We start from the raw sequence: 18,297 nt of genomic DNA, 5'->3' as shown, positions 1-18,297 counted from the left end.
CCTTTTGTTCAATGGTAGTGGATAGAGAAAGAGGATTTTTGTCCAACCTAGTAGCAACCAATGGGCGCGGTAGAGGGGCGGACCACGGGTGGGAAGAAAGAGTGAACAGTCTCCACAGTGTTGGGAATGAACTTTACCTCTGCCACACCCGGATGCTAACTTAAAAATGCTTATCATTTTAATAGGTTGAACCAACTAATATATTTTTTTCCGTGTGTTGATTGATCTAACATGGTACCGCAGCACCTGACTAAGAACTCCAAGCTGTTTCATTAAAAACAAATCTAGTAGTTGTGGAATCCGGGGTTCCAACCTATAATGGAACGCAGGGTATACATCTAGTGATGTTACGACAACATTCAGTGATGCTGCTCTGATTGGCCTAGGAGGGGAAGCAGATGGAGCAGCATTCCAGACAGACCTCCAAGCAGTCCGAGGAACCACAGCAGTCCTCCATTATCCCACAGTCCAACACTGCCTGGCATGCCTCCTCGGTGCAGGCCATGCCTCCCACAGCTTCAGCACAGCAGCAGCAGCAGCCAGCTGCGTCACAGCAGCATACCATCCCGCTCCCTCCACAGGCCAGACAGTCCCCCAGGACAGAACACATGGACAGGACCTCACAGAACAGACAGGCCAGGACACAGTGGGCACAGCAATCTGAGATAGAGACAGTATAGAATAATGTAATATTCAGTAGACCAGTGGTTCCCAAACTGGGGGTCGGGACCCACAGGGTCCCCAAATTATGAATGTGCAACATTGTTTTCTCACTCTACAGCAGGCCCTGTTTACAGTACACAAACCAACATACATATATGTGTATATGGGGTATCTGCACATTTCTAAAGTTACAATTGAATTGCTTCTACGGCCTTTTTAATACCAAATTGGCCAAACAAAATTAAAAAAACATTTGCAAGCTTTTAGTTTGCCTATATTGTTGATTGGCTAGGGGTGGGTGTTACCCTCATACTGGGAAGTTGTTATCACTCAGTGTGTGTGTGTGTGTGTGTGTGTGTGTGTGTGTGTGTGTGTGTGTGTGTGTGTGTGTGTGTGTGTGTGTGTGTGTGTGTGTGTGTGTGTGTGTGTGTGTGTGTGTGTGTGTGTGCGCGTGTGTGTGGCACATAAGAGGAGAGAGACAGACAGGTGGTGAGGGGAGATAAGCCTGCTGTTGAAACAGATGATAAAAGGGGAGATCAGTGCATTTTAAATAACCCTAAAATAATAAAAAGTAGCTAAAATATTTTGATCCCCTCTCTGCTTGCTTGCTCCCTCTGTGTTTTTCCAGTGCAGCTTCCCTCTGCAGGAATTGGGTGGAGGAGTGTGAGGAGTCAGGTTTAATGGACATGTTTGTCCAAAAGTAAACAGCTAGTAACAGCAGCTAATTTCAGGCACTGCTGGACCAAACCACTCAGCATGAAACTTTGGATGCACAGTAGGCCAAGGCAGAACCTCTGTGGTAGGGAATGGATTCAGACATAACATAAAACAATAAGTATTATGTTAATTGTTGAGAAATGCTCCTCATGCTATGTAGGCTACTGTCTATATGTGACATATAGATTGATATTGTTGCTTTGTACTGTACATCTGCACATGGTCACTTTGCACATTTGGATGAAGATTGATTTTAGCACACAGAAACCACACACAGAAACGCTGCTAATTGTGATACTGTTACTGTGCCTGTCTAAGACAAGTCTCTATAGGTATTAACGTAGTGAGGGTGTGAATTTATGTACTGTTCAAGCAGATATATTGGCTTAGTTACAAACTTACACCACCTCGTTAGCTAGGAGATTTATTCTGTTTATCCTATTTATACTTTTGCACGAAAAGATGAGTTATATCATGAGAGGATCTGGTTCCATATTTGATTCCAATGGAATCCCTTCCTAGGGTGGGATTTTGGATTCAAATAATTGTCCATTTCCGTACTCATTTTATTGTGTAACATAGCACACGAGTTCTTTAAAAGTTCTATACCTTTGAGTAAAGATCAATGTGGAAGGAGGTACGAAGGTGGCAAACTTTAATGAGGAAACAAGGGTTACGACCAACGTGTTTGGGCCTGCATGGGCCAGTTGACCCTGATGAAGGCCCATGCAGGCCCAAACGCGTTGGTCGTTTTTTTTAAGCCTTGTTTTTCTACTTCAACTGCACAGAGCTGCCTTGGATCCTCTTTCAAATTCGCCACCTTCTTACCTCCTTCCACATTGATCTTTACTCAAAGGTATAGAACTTTTAAAGAACTCGTGTGCTGTATTATTGGAACCCTCTCCAAAGAGCACCTGTCTGCAGTTTTCTATACATAAAGGACCCATGAAGCGCTTCTTCTTTTCTTTTTTCTGATTATTGTGTTACATGTGTTAACATGTTAACGGGTGCATTGCTTAATTGCATATGTGAAAAACTGAAAATAAACCTTAAACTATATGATGCGACTCACCGTCCCTCGCCACTTCCTTGATGTGGTGGGCGGAGTCTGTCTTCAAGGACGCGTGGCTTTTGGCTCCAGAAGACAGTCGCTTCTGATTGGCTCCGGGACGGTGAAGGTTATGGTGAGGGAGGTGTCTGTGACAGGGGGTTGACTGGAGGGGAGGCGAGGAGGAGGAGGAGCCAACAGGACGTATAGAGGGAGACAGAGGTAGAGGATGGAGAGAAAGAGGGATGGAGGGAGACGGAGGAGTGCAGACAGCTGGAGGTAAAACTCTGTCTTCACTGATAGAGTCTAACAGAGACATACACGGACATACAAGGAGAGAGAGAAAGAGAGACATTGTTTTTCTTACAATAATGGTTTTAAAGATTAACTGACAGTTTTCAGTCTATTAACTGACAGTTTTCAGTCTATTAACTGACAGTTTTCAGTCTATTAACTGACAGTTTTCAGTCAACTGACAGTTTACAGTCTATTAGTTAGCTAGCTGATCTCAATCTCAGGTCTAATGGGTTAATGTTTCTTCTATTCAGCTGAATCGATGGTTACCTTTGTTCTTGCTGGGCCGGGATAATGGTGTGCAGTCGGGGAGGAGTCGTGAGATATCATCATCGGGGAAAGTGTTGTCCATTAAAGCTTCGTCGCCGCTGTCCCCTTTCTCCAGCCTATCAGAGTAAGGAGGGCTTTCCTCTATTTGGGATTGTAGAAACCAGAGAACAAAATTAAATAACCCCTTTTATACATACATTTTATACATAAATTGTACCTCAATGTGATATATATTGAGAATACACAATATAAAACAATATAATATTGCATGTTCTATTCTATCCTACTATAATAAAGTGCTGTTTGTGTGCTATGCACTGATTAGGTTCATCATTGGCGGCTTCCGTTCCGTGAATGTTGAAAATGAGACTTTATCCCAAAAAGAGTGTAGGAACACCTTGTTCAGAATTGAACCTATAGCGTTTTCTCAGATGGGAATCCTTAATGTCACACATTGACTAAACAGTGGAGTGTTTGACCACTTAAACACCAGCATCCGTATTGTGGGAAATGCTTTGCAGAAAATAGCAGATCGACAAGCTCACAATGTGCTGCAGCTTGTTGATCGCTATTTTCAGCGAAAGCTTTCCCCACAATAAACAGAAAATACACTATAGTATAGAGCCCTGAGGGACTCCGCTCAACTGTTTCTCACCTGTGTGATTTGGCAGCATCCCATTGGCCATTTGTTGATTGGTGACGCATTCTGATTCGTCCAGTAATTTATAAGCCCCACCTTCGCTAACATTAATGCTGCCCTGTGATGTAATTTCCATTTAGCCAAATCCTGTCTTTATCCCACACCTGTCAGTCAACTTGGACACTGCAGAGAGGAAAGAGAACACACTATATGTGTACAGAGCACGTGTGTGTGCGTGAGTGTTAGACCCTTAGTCTACATGAATATATATAGGCTATAGTTTTTTAGACAATCATTTTTATCAATGTTCAACAACAACCACTTAATAGACAATGATGTGAAATAAAAAAAATGTAAGCAAAGGGTGTTCCTATATCTGGAAATAAAGCTCTGTTGTTTAAGATGTTAATTCCAACTTTTAGGCTAACTCACCTGTCTGTCTGTCTGTCTGTCTGTCTGTCTGTCTGTCTGTCTGTCTGTCTGTCCTGTAACATGAACAGAAGGGTAATTCTTATTTGATTAAACAATACAAATATTATAACGAATAGGCTATTAGTAGTGAGAAAATCTTTGGAAATAACTTATTGTAGGCTATAGTCTGTCATTAAATGAATTGTATATAAGGACCCCCACAATGGAAAAGTCTTTCTTGGGTTTATAATTACTCTAGCTGCTATAGGAATCTGCTAGTCTGACCTTGTAGGCTATTGAATTATACTTCCATGTGCTTTTTTTCTGCAAACTGCTAGATAATAGTATTCAATCAATCAATCAATCAATCAATCAATCAATCAATAAAGTGGATTAAATCCACGACATGGGACCTTAAAAAAGTTTCGAACTAAAAGTTCCCAAAATAAAAATGATAGGAAAGTCTTGATATTTAGCCTTTCTTAAAATAAAATAAAATAAAAATAAAGGCTTACCTCGTCTAACGCTTCCCGTCTTTCTATTTATTTATGTCTGGTGACTCTGGTCTGTTCAACTTTTCACGTAGATCCTGCACGTCATGATAGCATAACTGTCCTGCCATTACACCACGTTGTGCGCGCGGCAGTGTGCGCGCGCGCGTGCGTGTGTGTGTGTGTGTGTGTGTGTGTGCGTGTGTGTGGAGGGGGACTCGGGTCTGCGTCATCAACAATGACCACGACCTCCGTTTCCTCTAGTCCACGGGCAAAATTCCCCATCTCTCTGTTGGACAATATGTCCCAATCTCTATTAGGCCTATATTTATTTTTGATCGCACAAGAAAAACAGCAGTGAAAGGAAAACTGTCATTTGTTTGTTTGTTTGTTTATTTGTTTGTTTGTTTGTTTGTTTGTTTATTTGATTATTTATTTATTTTCTTCACCGTATGCTTCAGAGGGAAACATGAAAAAAACGTGCTAATATAATATTCACATTCACAACCATGATATGGTTACCATAACATGCACGATCGGCTATACAGATTTACCACGGTAGGGGGCGGTGTAACACCGGCTAACACTGGAGCGTAGAAGAAGATAGTGAGCGGAACCATACGAATCCTGATAAAAAAAAGAAGAAAGAAATCACTGAAATCACAACAAATGTCAAATGTGGAATTAACGCAGAATACATGATTCTCATATTTCTTCAAATTGGAGCGTCCATTCTCTCGCAGCTCTTTTAAATCTACGTCCTTGGCTTCTGATGGTAAGTAGAATAGACTGACGCTCTCTCTCTCTCTCTGCATCCCTTATTTTCTGCATCTGCAGACTGACGCATCCTCTCCTCCTGAACCTGATCACAATCCCCTTCAACCAGAACATTATAAAAGCGGATTTTTCTCACGTAAACGAATGGAATAGAATTGTTTAAACATTAGTTCATTCACGGTATGCCAGGCCTATCTATGCATCTGATTCTCTGATTTATTTTCTGTATGTTGAGTTGATTGATACCCTAATATTTGAAAAAGATAAATCTTTGCTGGCACGTCGTCTGCCTGGCTTTTCTCCCTCTCCCTCCCATTTTTCTATTGTTTATATTAATATGACTTTTCTTTGTGTCTTCTCTCTCTGTCTGTCTCTCTTCTCTTGTGTCTGTGACTCTGTGTGACAGGACGAGGAGGCGACCGGGGCAGAGCCAGCTCCTCTGGAGAATGAAGCAGGGGGAGGAGGAGGAGGAGGGGGAGGAGGGGGAGGAGGAGGGGGGGGAGGAGGGGGAGGAGGAGAAGGAGGAGGAGGAGGGGGAGGAGGAGAAGATGACGACCTAGAGAGAGGAGCAGGAGCTGGAGGAGGAGAACATAAAGAGCCAGAACAAGCAGAAGAGTTGTCCAAGAAGACCAGCCATTCACCTGTATACTGTGTCTGCAGGAAACCAGATATTAACTGCTTTATGATGTAAAAACACAGATCTCTCTATCAGTTTATTGTCACTCTGTCTCTGTCTCCAGTCATGTCCCTGTCTCTCTCATACAGCCGTACTGATGGTCCGTCTCTCTCTCTCTCTCTCTCTCTCTCTCTCTCTCTCTCTCTCTCTTTCTCTCTCTCTCTCTCTCTCCCTCCCTCTAGTGGCTGTGATTCTTGTAACGAATGGTTTCATGGAGAATGTATTGGAATCTCTGAGAGAACAGCAAAGTCCATCAGGGTCTGGTACTGTCACAACTGTAGAGGTAAATTTAATGTAACAATATCTTACGAAATAATATACAATTCTCCTGCCTACACATACGTCATGTCCTAGTATGAGTGACTAGGAGACGGGGATCAACATCACGTGATTCCCTTGTTTGACCCAGCAAAAACCTGGAGGTGTGGGGGTCCCCAGGGGGTCCCCTGAACTTCCAGACCCACAGGAACGAGCCCAGGGTTCCGGCCCGGTTCCGGCGAGCCGCCCTGCGTCCGAAACGGTCGAAAAATGACAGAGTTACCGTGTGGGGGTTCTCAGGGGTCCCCGCGGGGTGTGTGTGTGTGTGTGTGTGTGTGTGTGTGTGTGTGTGTGTGTGTGTGTGTGTGTGTGTGTGTTAGGGAGCACAACAGTGACACTTGGTGATGAAAACCAACCAAACGCTATTTTCGTGCTCGCACCCAGGGACACAGCCGGGGACACAGGGACACAGCCAGCCATAGACACACAAAGCTCCCTATAGGAGTGGTTGCATCACTCAAAATTCATTTTTCACAAGATCGGAGGTGTTGCAAATTGCAATTACCTGCACTACAATACTTCACACAAAATAAATACGTTCCTTAATGCAATTCCAATGGTGAAAGTGAAAGCTGTGTTGTTTTACCTAGCAAAGGAATGTTGGATTCGGGCCAATGAAGCCTCTCAAAGAATAGAGTGTTGAAGTATGGTGATAGTAGTAGTAGAGAATCAAACTGTTAAACTGCTATAGTAATTATAACGATCGCTATTACTGATATATAACTCATATAAAAGCTAAAACAATTTGGTATGGTAGTTTCTTTCTATGCAAAACTGGGATATTTTTAATATAAAATAAAAACATGTAAGAATGTGCTTAGATTCTTCACACAGTTTTATGCATGAGGCCCCAGAATAGTAACCTGACTCCGCCAGATGGGGCAGCAGAGAGTACACTGGGTTCCCCCCTCCTGCTAACCCAGTGTACTCTCTGCTGCCCCATCTGGCGGAGTCAGGTTACCAGAATAGTGTTTATTGATGGAAAGGGTGGGGGGCTGCTGATACTGTTGAGTATAGGATAGCCTTTATTAGTTTATATCTCTCTTATAATATATTAACCATATAAGTTTAATGGAAAGTGTATTTTAGCCAATCATTTTTTACCCCCTTTTTTCTCTCCCTAATTTAGTAATTATACCAAATGATTCCTCCCCACACACATTTCTGTGTTGTCACTGTTGTTGTATCCTACTGTCTCACCTGCCAGTGAGGAGCCTCCACCAGGAGGATGTAGGGCTCGGACTGGGTCTCACTCCTCCCGCCTAACACTCCCCACTGACAGGTGCCGCCACAGCCTTTAGGAGTACTTAATTGCAATGACAATTATTACCCTCTCCACCCGGCTTCCCTTCCCCGAACATGGGCCAATTGTGTTTGTGTAGACCCCCGAGAAAGCCTTAGTGGTGGTGGGTAGGGACTTTACCACTGCGCCAACCGAGCACCATGAAGTGTTTAAAAGTTGCGTAATGTATTTCAGATAAAGATGGCTCCCTGGAGGTTAAGTTCCGTACCAAGAAAACCAAGGAGAAGGAGGCAGAGCTTGAGAATGAGGAGAAGGCGGAGCTAGATGATGACGCCATCGCTCACCCCAAGACAGAAAGAAGACGAGGATCACAGGTTGCTCACTAACCACTTACACCCTAGGCCTATATGGTCTATATTGACCGGAGTCCCTCAGGGCTTCATACTAGTGTACTTTCTGTTTTTAGCTCTACATTAAATATTTATGCTGAAAAAAGCCAATCTAAAAGCTCGATCAACACGCCACAATGTGACACGTTGAGTAAGATCTGCTATTTATTTTCTGCAAAGGTTTTTCCACAAATACGGATGCTGGGGTTTAAGTGGCTAATTGACTAATTAACGTATTAACTAAATTACTACGCTCTTTAGCTCGATCTGTAATAACAGTTATCTATCAGGTTTTGATATATCGTCTTGATCTTCTTAAATTGCTAATCTATGAATTAGTTAAGAACTTTGCATGGATGCTATTTACTTGAGCTATAAAAGACTTATGTTCTTTGTGATCTGTCAGGATTTCAATCATTTATTCTTATTCATATTGACCTGCTATTGTTCTTTTTCATATTGACCGTTTATTATTACATCTTACCCATAGCAGCTATAGGGAAGTTGAGAAGCGGAACTATAGCACAAGTTGTTCAATACATCAATCCACACTATGTACACATTGTCATGCAATAACCTGCACAACAAACTGCAAGTCTTTATTGATTAAACAATGTTTGAATCTTATAGTCATTTTAGAATGTGATTTAATTGTACATGTTAAGCGAAGAAGAAGAGTGAAGTAATACTGGTAAATAGTCATGTGATAATAAAAGATAGCACTATTATTCAACATATCAAATATGATATATTGGTCCCGAATGGGGTTTTGTGTCGCAACAAATTTTCTACTGTTCTTTCACCCTTGCTACTATGACTTTCAGCTTTGCAAGGTTGGCACCTGCAGCTTACTATGTTTGGATGTATGTTTCCTTATTCATTTCAGAATGTTTTGATTCAGCACAAAATAATACTTATAATAACCAATCTAAATATTATTGTTGTAGATAAAGCGTTCTGCCAGGATGTGTGGGGAGTGCGAGGCGTGTCTGAGGACAGAGGACTGCGCTCAGTGTGATTTCTGTAAAGATATGAAGAAGTTTGGAGGTCCCAACAAGATCCGACAGAAATGTCGACTCCGGCAATGTGAAGTCAGAGCTAGGGTCAGTTCAACATCATCTACACACACTGTAAACCACTTTTATATTATATCCAGTATCAGTGTTACCTTCACTAGAGACGCTGTGAACTAGTGTGAAGTTAGATCCAGAGTACAACCTCTACCAGAAAGCACTGTTCGTTTCACCTCGTCTAAATCCCTGGTTGAATTAACCTTTACTCAGTGTCATTATAATATTTTTGATGCCATCATTTAGTTTCAGCTGCAAATATATTTGATGGCGGTACATTTATGTGGCTGAACTTGATCCAAAAGACCAGTGTCCGTAAATTAAGACATATTTAAGAAAAGAAAAGATTTAGTCACTGTTTTTTTTGTTCCATCATGTTGAAATTTAGTTAATTTAGTTACCATAGTTTTTTTTAAATCATCATCATCATTTGCTTGAAAAAGGGGTGTTTGACAAACATTGTCAAAAACAAATTATATCATGGAGAAGGAAAAAAAAGTTATTCAAGTATGGATGTGTGTGTGTGTGTGTGTGTGTGTGTGTGTGTGTGTGCGTGCGTGCGTGCGTGCGTGCGTGCGTGCGTGCGTGCGTGCGTGCGTGTCTGCGTGCGTGCGTGCGTGCGTGCGTGCGTGCGTGCGTGCGTGCGTGCGTGCGTGCGTGCGTGCGTGTGTTTGCACATGCGTGACCATATGCGTGACCGTGCGTGTGTGAGTAGAAGATGTTGCGTGTCAAGGACGAGGAGTTTGTTGGGGCCGGTGGCAGGGGGCGGGGCAGCCAGAGGAGAGGGGCGGGCCATCTGTCAGAGGACGACGACGATGCGTTCAGCGACAGTGAAATAGAACTCTACCAGCAGTACCAGGCAGCAGGCTACAAGGACATGGTAATGGTAATACTTCCTCTTTAGTGTCTGACTCTAACACAAAGGAAACACATATAGCACACAGTGGAGCTTTCACTGATATATGAAAAACTATACTAGAATATTTACATTTTTGGATGGTTGTTTATTTGTCGAGGTGGGAGTTTGGTGGGTTTTGAAGTTGGAAAAAAGTAAAAGGTAAAAATGTATTTGTTAGCATTATTTAGCATAACTTTGTGTCTGTGCATGCTTGACACAAGGGTCCCTTATAGCTCTGATTGTCTGTCTGTCTGTCTCTGCAGGTTTGGCACAGTGAGGATGATGATGCTGGGAGGAAGAAGGCTGTCAAGGTCAAACATGTTAAGAGACGAGAAAAGAAATCTGATAAGAAGGTACACGTACACAACACACATACACGCACCACTGATCACACTGATTTCAGTGTGGTCAGAATGTCCTGAATGTAAACCTCTCCTTTCTTCCTCAGAAGTCTCTGTCTGTCACAAAGGAGGAAGTGAAAGTTCGCCGTCACAAACAGAAGCAGCGCCACAGGGAGCGAGTTCGCCACAGCGAGCGAGGAGGAGAAGCAGGAGTAGGAGGGAAGGAGGTCGGAGTAGGAGCCGTGAGACAGTGCCTCGGTCCGGGTTGTGTTGTGATTGCTAGAAACAACTCCAAGTACTGTTCTGACGACTGTGGCATGAAGCTAGCTGCCAAGTTAGTATCCTCTGCTACTCTGAACTGTACTACTTCTGTTCCTCTTTTTCTGCTGCTCTTAAAGGGATGTTTCACTTTCAACATGTTTGGGGTCATTTTAACGTCTACTCAGGCTTTTGTGAACACCCCAGAGTCAGTTTTCAAGTTGCTTGATTCAGTATTTAGATATTTGATGTGTTTTTTATTTTATTTTATCAGACACGCCCCTTCCTATACAAACACCATCTTAACCATGATAGATTCATTGAAAACACCCGCCCTTGGCCTGGGCTGTGGCTCAGCGGTCCAGGCACCTTGGCTGGTAGCCCAGTCTGGCAGTGTGCTGCGCGTTCGACTCCCGATTCCGATGGCCTTTACTGCATGTCACTCCCCCATCTCTCTCCCCATTTCCTGTCAGCCTACTGTCTGTCCCTCCTCTATAAAAAATATAAAATAAAGGCGAAAGCCATAAAAAAACATTTAAAAAAAGAAAACACCCGTCCTTGGTTCTGGTGACTGATATTGTCCTTATAATACGTGAGGGGGACATATTTGTTTTATCTTTTGGGGAAAATGTTTATTCTTTTATTTTTTTTATTGTTATAATAAATTAAGACTAAGTAATTGCAACCGTAGGTCACAGATTACTATGAAAACCTGCAAAACCTGTCAGTCCGTCAGTCACCCCACGATATATGGCCGTCAGTCCCTCGCCACCATAGTCCCACCATAGTCCCACCATAGTCCCACCATAGTCCCACCATAGTCCCACCATAGTCCCACGCCACCATTATATGGCCGTCAGTCCGTCGCGCCTTGTGATACTCTCTATATATGGCCGTCTCCATATACCGGTATGAAGATCACAACACTGATCTCATCAAACCCTGGATAGCCATACATGGAGAAGACTGGATCATCACCTAGATCTGCATATATGGAGCTGACCTGTTCTGACATTCCATATGTTGATCATCTCCCACCTGTCCTTCCTCTTAGATGTCTCTCTTTTGACTGATATCTGTCCATTCAAACTGTAGACGGGCCCGCTCCAAAGTTATTAGTGTAGCTGCTGTAATGGAGCTGACCTGTTCTGACATTCCATATGTTGATCTGACCTCATCAAACTCTGTACACTCAAGAATCGCTCCATATATGGCCAGTACAGAATTCATTCCATATGTTGATCTGCCAATGCGCCAGCGTTCGCCCCCCAGTCTGCTATCACCCAGGTGGATGTGTGCACGCGACCTCACCCTTTAGGGCGAGGTCGCTTCTCGCCCTCAGGCGTCTTACTGGTGGTAATAATGCTATTGTTGTTGTTGTTATTCCAGTCGAATCTATGAGATATTGCCACAGAGGATCCAGCAATGGCAGCAGAGTCCATGCGTTGCTGAGGAGACTGGGAGGAGACAGCTGGAGCGTATCCGTAGAGAACAACACAACGCCAGGATACGACTCACAAACATGGAGAAGAAATTCCATGAACTGGAGGGAATCATTGCCAAGGCCAAACAACAACAAGTACTACAGGATGAGGAGGCAAGGAGAGAGAGAGAGAGAGAGAGAGAGACTTGATAATGCATGTAAAATATTTTTGTTATCCATCGCCATGTAAGGCTGTATAACTCCGTTAATAATGTATAAAAAAAACGAACTGGCTAAGTCGATGTATGACACAAATACTGTAGGCACATGATTTCTTAGAGGACAGATTGTATTCACCCATGAACAGATTATATTCATGGGTACCTAACTTAAATTTAAGATGAGGAGGCATCATCCTCATGGTCACATACTGTACAGTAAGACAAAAATTTAACTATTTGGTCATGTTCAGCATTGATATGCTTGGTGTTGTCCTGGGGAAGAATACAAGGAATTTTCCTCTGCATCCATGGGAGCAGGTGTCTACAGGGGAAAATGTCAAGATCATCTGTTAGAGTCTATCAAATTATTCAAATATCAGTACATTTGATCTCAAAATATCAGTGCATACACCCAGGAACTGAATCTTGGTCACAGGTGGACCTTTCAACAGCCCAACACACAGGTCATAAAAAATATAGAAATGGTTCTGAATACAAATGACAAAATAAGGTTCTGCCATGGCCATTGCAGTTTACAGAACCCAGTTCAATAGAAAACATCTGCATCCGCTGAAAAATGTTCTGAAGTGACCTCTGATGTCTCCCTTTATCTGACTCGTTCTGCTTTGTTCTTTCTCTTTCTCCACCCCTCAGGTGAATGAGGGAGAAGATGACACAGACCTTCAGATATTCTGTGTTTCCTGTAGTCACCCCGTCAACCCCAAGGTGGCGCTGCGACACATGGAACGATGCTACGCTAAGGTTAGTAAGTGTTTCTGGTTTTTATTTTACACTAACACAAATCTAAAGGCATTTTCATTATAACTGACGTACAATGTCGTCCTTAAATGTATAAAATAATATATAATATATTTCGAAAGATTTGCTTAACTCTAAAGTTGAAATCTCATGTAAAATAAAATACTAATCTGTTATGTCTTCAGTGTTGTGCTCATCCTGACTGTTTGTTGTTTTCAGTATGAGAGTCAAACATCGTTTGGTTCCATGTACCCAACACGCATAGAAGGGTAAGCCAAGAGAACAGACTCAAATATACATTCTGTACATGGCTGCTTAACTTCAATGTAGGACCCTGCTTTTCTAATAAAATCTGCTTCTCAAGTTCTCTCTTCATCTGTCATTCTGTCTCCCTGCAGTGCGACCAGACTGTTCTGTGATGTTTATAACCCCCAGAGTAAAACGTATTGTAAGAGACTACAGGTTCTCTGTCCGGAACATTCCAGAGACCCCAAGGTAAGCCATCTCAGAATTCTTTTTTTTCTCAGAATTGTATTGAAAGGATAGCCCCTTGAGATTCAGCATCTCATTTTAGAGGGGGTCCCATACACAGGGAAAACATTACATACAGTACAGTGCAGTTACACAATAATGCAACAGTGCACAATAGACAGTACAGACATGTACAGGTACAGTTAGCTTGCTCATCCCCTCCCACCCACTCCCCCATCCCCCCCAACTCTCTCTGGACAAGCATATTGAGAGTACAGTACAGTGACTTGAAACTGGGGTCAGAAGTAAACAGCAGTACGGGCAGTGTTAGTAGCATGAACAGGTTGTTTTGAAGTGTGAATACAGGGAGGTCCTGAAGCGGCCAGGAGAGGTCACAGATCTGAGAGAAAGAGGAAGATTGTTCCAGTCAAATGGAGCTTTGTAATGGAATTACCTGCGTCCGGATTCAGAGAATATTCTTCTGGGAATAGCAAAGTAGGGATGTTGAGTATTTCTAAGTGGGTATGGGGATCATAGGCGGATCTAGAAATTATAGGCCCCTGGGCCACCGCCATGCAAAAGCCCCCCCCCCCCCCCCCCCCCCCACACACACACACACCACCCCGGAGCTTTTGTTTTTTCTTCCCGACGTGGCGCATACTGTCTGCACACGTGTACGCATAACAATGATGACATATAGGCCTGCGATATTCAGGATTAAAAAATAATAATCAGCCAAAAACTAAGCCAAATAAATGCAAACTGAGGGTTTAAACACTTGCAGTAATGTACCGTATCATGATGGTTTAGGACTTTTGGGGTTATTTTATTGACACAAATGAATAAGCCCATTGTTAATAACAGTGACAAGGACCGTGTGCGTCACTGTTATTCACTGTTACCCCTTTTTTGGGGGACCCTGAGCTTGAGCCTCTTTGCGGTCACGCGGACGCTCAAGCTCAGGACCCCCCCTAGCTCAGGGGCCCCTGGGCCTGGGCCCAACAGGCCCGTTGGATAATCCTCCCCTGATGGGGATGTATATAGTACCAGTGACGAGTCCATACCTGAAGAGTTTCAGGTATGGAGGGCACACATTTAAAGAGGAATTGGTACCAGTGAAGTTGTCTTCTTGCCTTAGGCTGCAGCCAGTCAAGTGAACTGTATAAGGAACAGTGGTGTGTTCTGTATGGGCACCTCAGTACGAATCTGCATAGTGAGTTATGTAACACATTAAGAGGTTTGAGAATGGTTTCTGTGGTGTTCTGATAGACTATATCGGCGTAATCTACAATGGGAAGTAGTACTTGGTTTATTATTCTTTTCCTTACTTCAAATGAGAAGCAGTTGATGGAGGGGTATAATGAGCACAAACTGCCCTAAGTTTTCTTTAAGGTGTTTTCTTTCAATCTGGGGTTTGAAAGAAAGTTCAGGGTCAAGTGTGATATACCAACTGGTATTTAAATGTGTCCACTTTCTCCAGGTGAGAACCATCGTCAAATGTAATTAGTAGATCGGAGGTGTTTGCACTACTGCGTGAGTGGCCGAATAGCATGCTGCAGGACTTCTTTTTGTTCAATAAAAGCATATTGTTTTGAAGCCATTTTTGGACCAGATTGAAATCAGACTGTAAGAGGTGTTTCCACTAGTAGAGACACCTAGATAGAAGAAGCTTATTATGCATGTGAATTAGTGAACAGTGAACACAAATAAAATAAAAAGCTTATTGCACAGAATTTGCTGATACAAGGTGATCAGTGACCATACAATACAGTACTAGTGACCGCACATTCAGGTCTAAAATGCTTTTAGTCTAGTGTGAAATAACAGGAGCAACGTGTTAAGGTTGATGTTAATGTTTTGTCTGAAACTTAAGCATGTTCATTAGTTGAGAGGATGCTAATACACATGTCAATTTGTTTGCTCATATAAATGGACCGTCTCTGTTTGACCAGAGGATGTGAGCTGAGTTGAGAGCAGAGAGAGCCACTACTAGACCCTCACGAGGCTGCCCTTACACTCAACACACACTCCTCCCAAAAAGGAAAACAAGGAGCTGCATTGTTGTGTTGCTGCAGGGGCTGTTTGTAGTCCACTGATGCGATGATCACACTGTCCATCACTGACAGTTGATTTACCCTGAACTCTTTGACCTCCTCTCTGGCTCTGCTGACAACTCCAAAAATCCATTAAATCAATTTTGCTTTAGTCTCGTTAACTGCATAGCCAGCTCTTCAGCAGATGACAACGGTGTATTTGCTGAGAGTTTAATAAATTGTGTGACACAGCTGTAGGCTGAGAATCAATAATCACATGCTCCAAACATGCATATCACACAAACCTCCTGTTGGTGAAGATGTCTGCCCACATGGTGTGTGTGTGTGTGTGTGTGTGTGTGTGTGTGTGTGTGTGTGTGTGTGTGTGTGTGTGTGTGTGTGTGTGTGTGTGTGTGTGTGTGTGTGTGTGTGTGTGTGTGTGTGTGTGTGTGTGTGTGTGTGTGTGCGTGTGTGTGCGTGCGTGTGTGTGTGTGTGTGTGTGTGGGGGGGGGGGGGTGCACGCGTGCACGCGTGCACGTGTGCGTGTGTGTGTTAGGTGCAATCTACTTGTGTTTATCTATGGCAGCCTGGGACAAGTACATAGGTTGGTTGTAAGAGGCTTCTAACAACTTGGGATGCCAAAAAAGCAGCTAAACGGCTTGCACAATTCTGTGCAATCTCTTTTACTTATCGGTCAAATATGACACTGTTACTTCGTCTTGTACCCCTGAAGGGTGTGTGGGTATTTGTCCAAGATTTCTCCTATGTAGACATAAATAAATAAATGTTTGTGTGTGTGTGTGTGTGTGTGTGTGTGTGTGTGTGTGTGTGTGTGTGTGTGTGTGTGTGTGTGTGTGTGTGTGCGTGTGTGTGTGCGTGCGTGCGTGCGTGCGTGCGTGCGTGCGTGCATGCGTGCGTGCATGCGTGCGTGCGTGCGTGCGTGCGTGCGTGCGTGCGTGCGTGCGTGCGTGCGTGCCTGCAGGTTCCAGTAGACGAGGTGTGTGGCTGTCCGTTAGTGAAAGATGTGTTTGAGGCGACTGGAGATTATTGCCGCGTGTCGAAGAGGAAATGTAACAAACATTACTGCTGGGAAAAACTCAGACGAGCTGAAGTCGACCTTGAGAGAGTCCGAGTGGTAGGACAACAATACAACAAAACATTAATTAATATACAATGAAACTTTATTAAAGATGGTGTGCCGTGGTTTTTTAATTTCATGTGTTTATGAGGTGACAGTATACTTCATTAGACCCTTTGGTGTGGTTGTTACAGTAGGTGTCTTCCCTTTGTATTTAGGGTTTCTTCCTGAAGGCTGAAACCTTGACAGTCAATGAAAAAAACTGTGATATAGTGACATCACAACATCATCCCCTCAAACACACACAAATCGGTACACTTCATCTATAGGTTTGTGTGATCAAGAAGTTTGATGTTTCAGATCCAACCAAGTGGCTATGACCAAAGTTTGCAGGCCCTGGGTTGGCAACCAACCCTAGCAGAGACCTGTGCTTCGAGGAGCACACTTTTCTAATCTGGGAAGTTGGGAACCAATTGGCAGTCTATCTTGAGAGATTACGTTTATAATGATTGATGTGCACATGCTTGACAATCAAACTCAGACTGATTATAGAACTAGCAAACGTTGAATAATTAATACGTTAAATACAGTATGTTGACAACTTGTGTCTGATGAGGTTCTGCCAGCCTCTCACTCTCTCACACTCTCTTTCTCTCTCTTGCAGTGGTATAAGCTGGATGAGTTGTTTGAACAGGAAAGGAACCTTAGAACAGCCATGACTAACAGAGCTGGTCTGCTGGCTTTAATGTTACATCAAACTATACAACATGACCCTGTTACTACTGACCTGAGATCCGCTAAAGACAGATAGAAAGACAGACAGATATACTGATTTTTTCTCAGTATTGCATTTTTGTGTCCTCACTCCTCCTTTCTCCAGCCACGATACAGACAGTTCTGCCATCTTGAAGGACTTTTCAGTTTGTAATTTACTTGTTGAAGAGATGAGGAAGAGAGGAGGCTCCCCAAGGAGCTTGGAGTGAGGCCACATCAAGTGGATCCTTTGTGGAAGTATTTTGTCAGAACAAGTGATGTGTGGATTCTGCAACTGACCATCTACTCGGGCTATGGGATCTAAACTCTACGCTCTCCAGAAGATACCGTTAAAACAATCACAGCATTTGCAGAATACAAAAGGATTCATCTTGTATTTTAAGATACAAGTGTCCCACTTCATTACATTGGAAGAGAGACACTGAATTTTGCTGTATATCTCTGATGAGAAACAGTGGCCGAAGCAGCTGAAACAGTTCATTCATTCAGCTGTTTTATTAGTTGTAAATTTCACATCCTATGGTAGAATATAGGTTTGTTGTACTTCAACACGGTTCATGTCTTATTTTTTTATGAATAAAACGTACCCCCCTCTGTAAATAGCACACGAATGAATGAACAAATGAACACAAATGTGTGTGAATAATAACAATAGTCCCCACTTCTTCTTTGTGGTATTGTTTTGCTCACATTTGCTTATTTACTCATCCTGACTATTAGGAGCAGTGCCATTGATATACATATACAGTGCCCAAGGAGGGGTTCAGAGTTAAGAGTTTTGCTCAGGGACACTTTGATCGCGGGGGACCTTCTGTTTTCCTAGATGGCCTCTTTAACCATTCAGTTATGGTGGCCTCCAAAAAACGCCCATATGTCCTCCTTGTTGTGTGTAAGATTGTACATGAATCTGTACATGTAAACATGTTGTAAACATTGTAAACATTTCCCACATTTGTCTATAGGTTTATTCATGTGTTGTTCCAATGGTTATGACAGTGTTATTTTATTTATATAATGATATAGTTATTTTTTTA

At 42.9% G+C, this 18,297-nt stretch overlaps 2 protein-coding genes across 2 annotated transcripts; one reads left to right on the top strand and one right to left on the bottom strand.

The window, feature by feature from the left end:
* Nucleotides 1-311: 311 nt before the first annotated feature.
* LOC306937344 (uncharacterized protein) lies at nt 312-4,664 on the bottom strand. The gene is made up of 5 exons (XM_079521055.1): nt 4,559-4,664; nt 3,648-3,815; nt 2,993-3,133; nt 2,453-2,734; nt 312-660 (listed from the first exon to the last, which is right to left on the bottom strand). Exons 2-5 carry the CDS (start codon nt 3,766-3,768, stop codon nt 383-385), a joined length of 822 nt encoding a protein of 273 aa, XP_079377181.1. The 5' UTR covers nt 3,769-3,815; nt 4,559-4,664; the 3' UTR covers nt 312-382.
* Nucleotides 4,125-17,582, top strand: cxxc1a (CXXC finger protein 1a; the record flags this gene model as incomplete). The annotated part of the gene is made up of 14 exons (XM_079514070.1): nt 4,125-4,136; nt 5,718-5,998; nt 6,170-6,270; nt 7,783-7,922; nt 8,885-9,040; nt 9,723-9,887; nt 10,169-10,258; nt 10,354-10,580; nt 11,894-12,101; nt 12,803-12,910; nt 13,127-13,176; nt 13,306-13,402; nt 16,394-16,546; nt 17,154-17,582. The coding sequence occupies 14 exons, from the start codon at nt 4,125-4,127 to the stop codon at nt 17,298-17,300; spliced, it is 1,935 nt and encodes a 644-aa protein (XP_079370196.1). The 3' UTR covers nt 17,301-17,582.
* Nucleotides 17,583-18,297: the final 715 nt, after the last annotated feature.

This window comes from Electrona antarctica (assembly GCF_951216825.1).
Source record: "Electrona antarctica genome assembly, chromosome: 2".
NCBI classification, from domain to species: Eukaryota; Metazoa; Chordata; class Actinopteri; order Myctophiformes; family Myctophidae; genus Electrona; species Electrona antarctica.
This window is presented reverse-complemented; position numbering and strand designations above follow the sequence as displayed.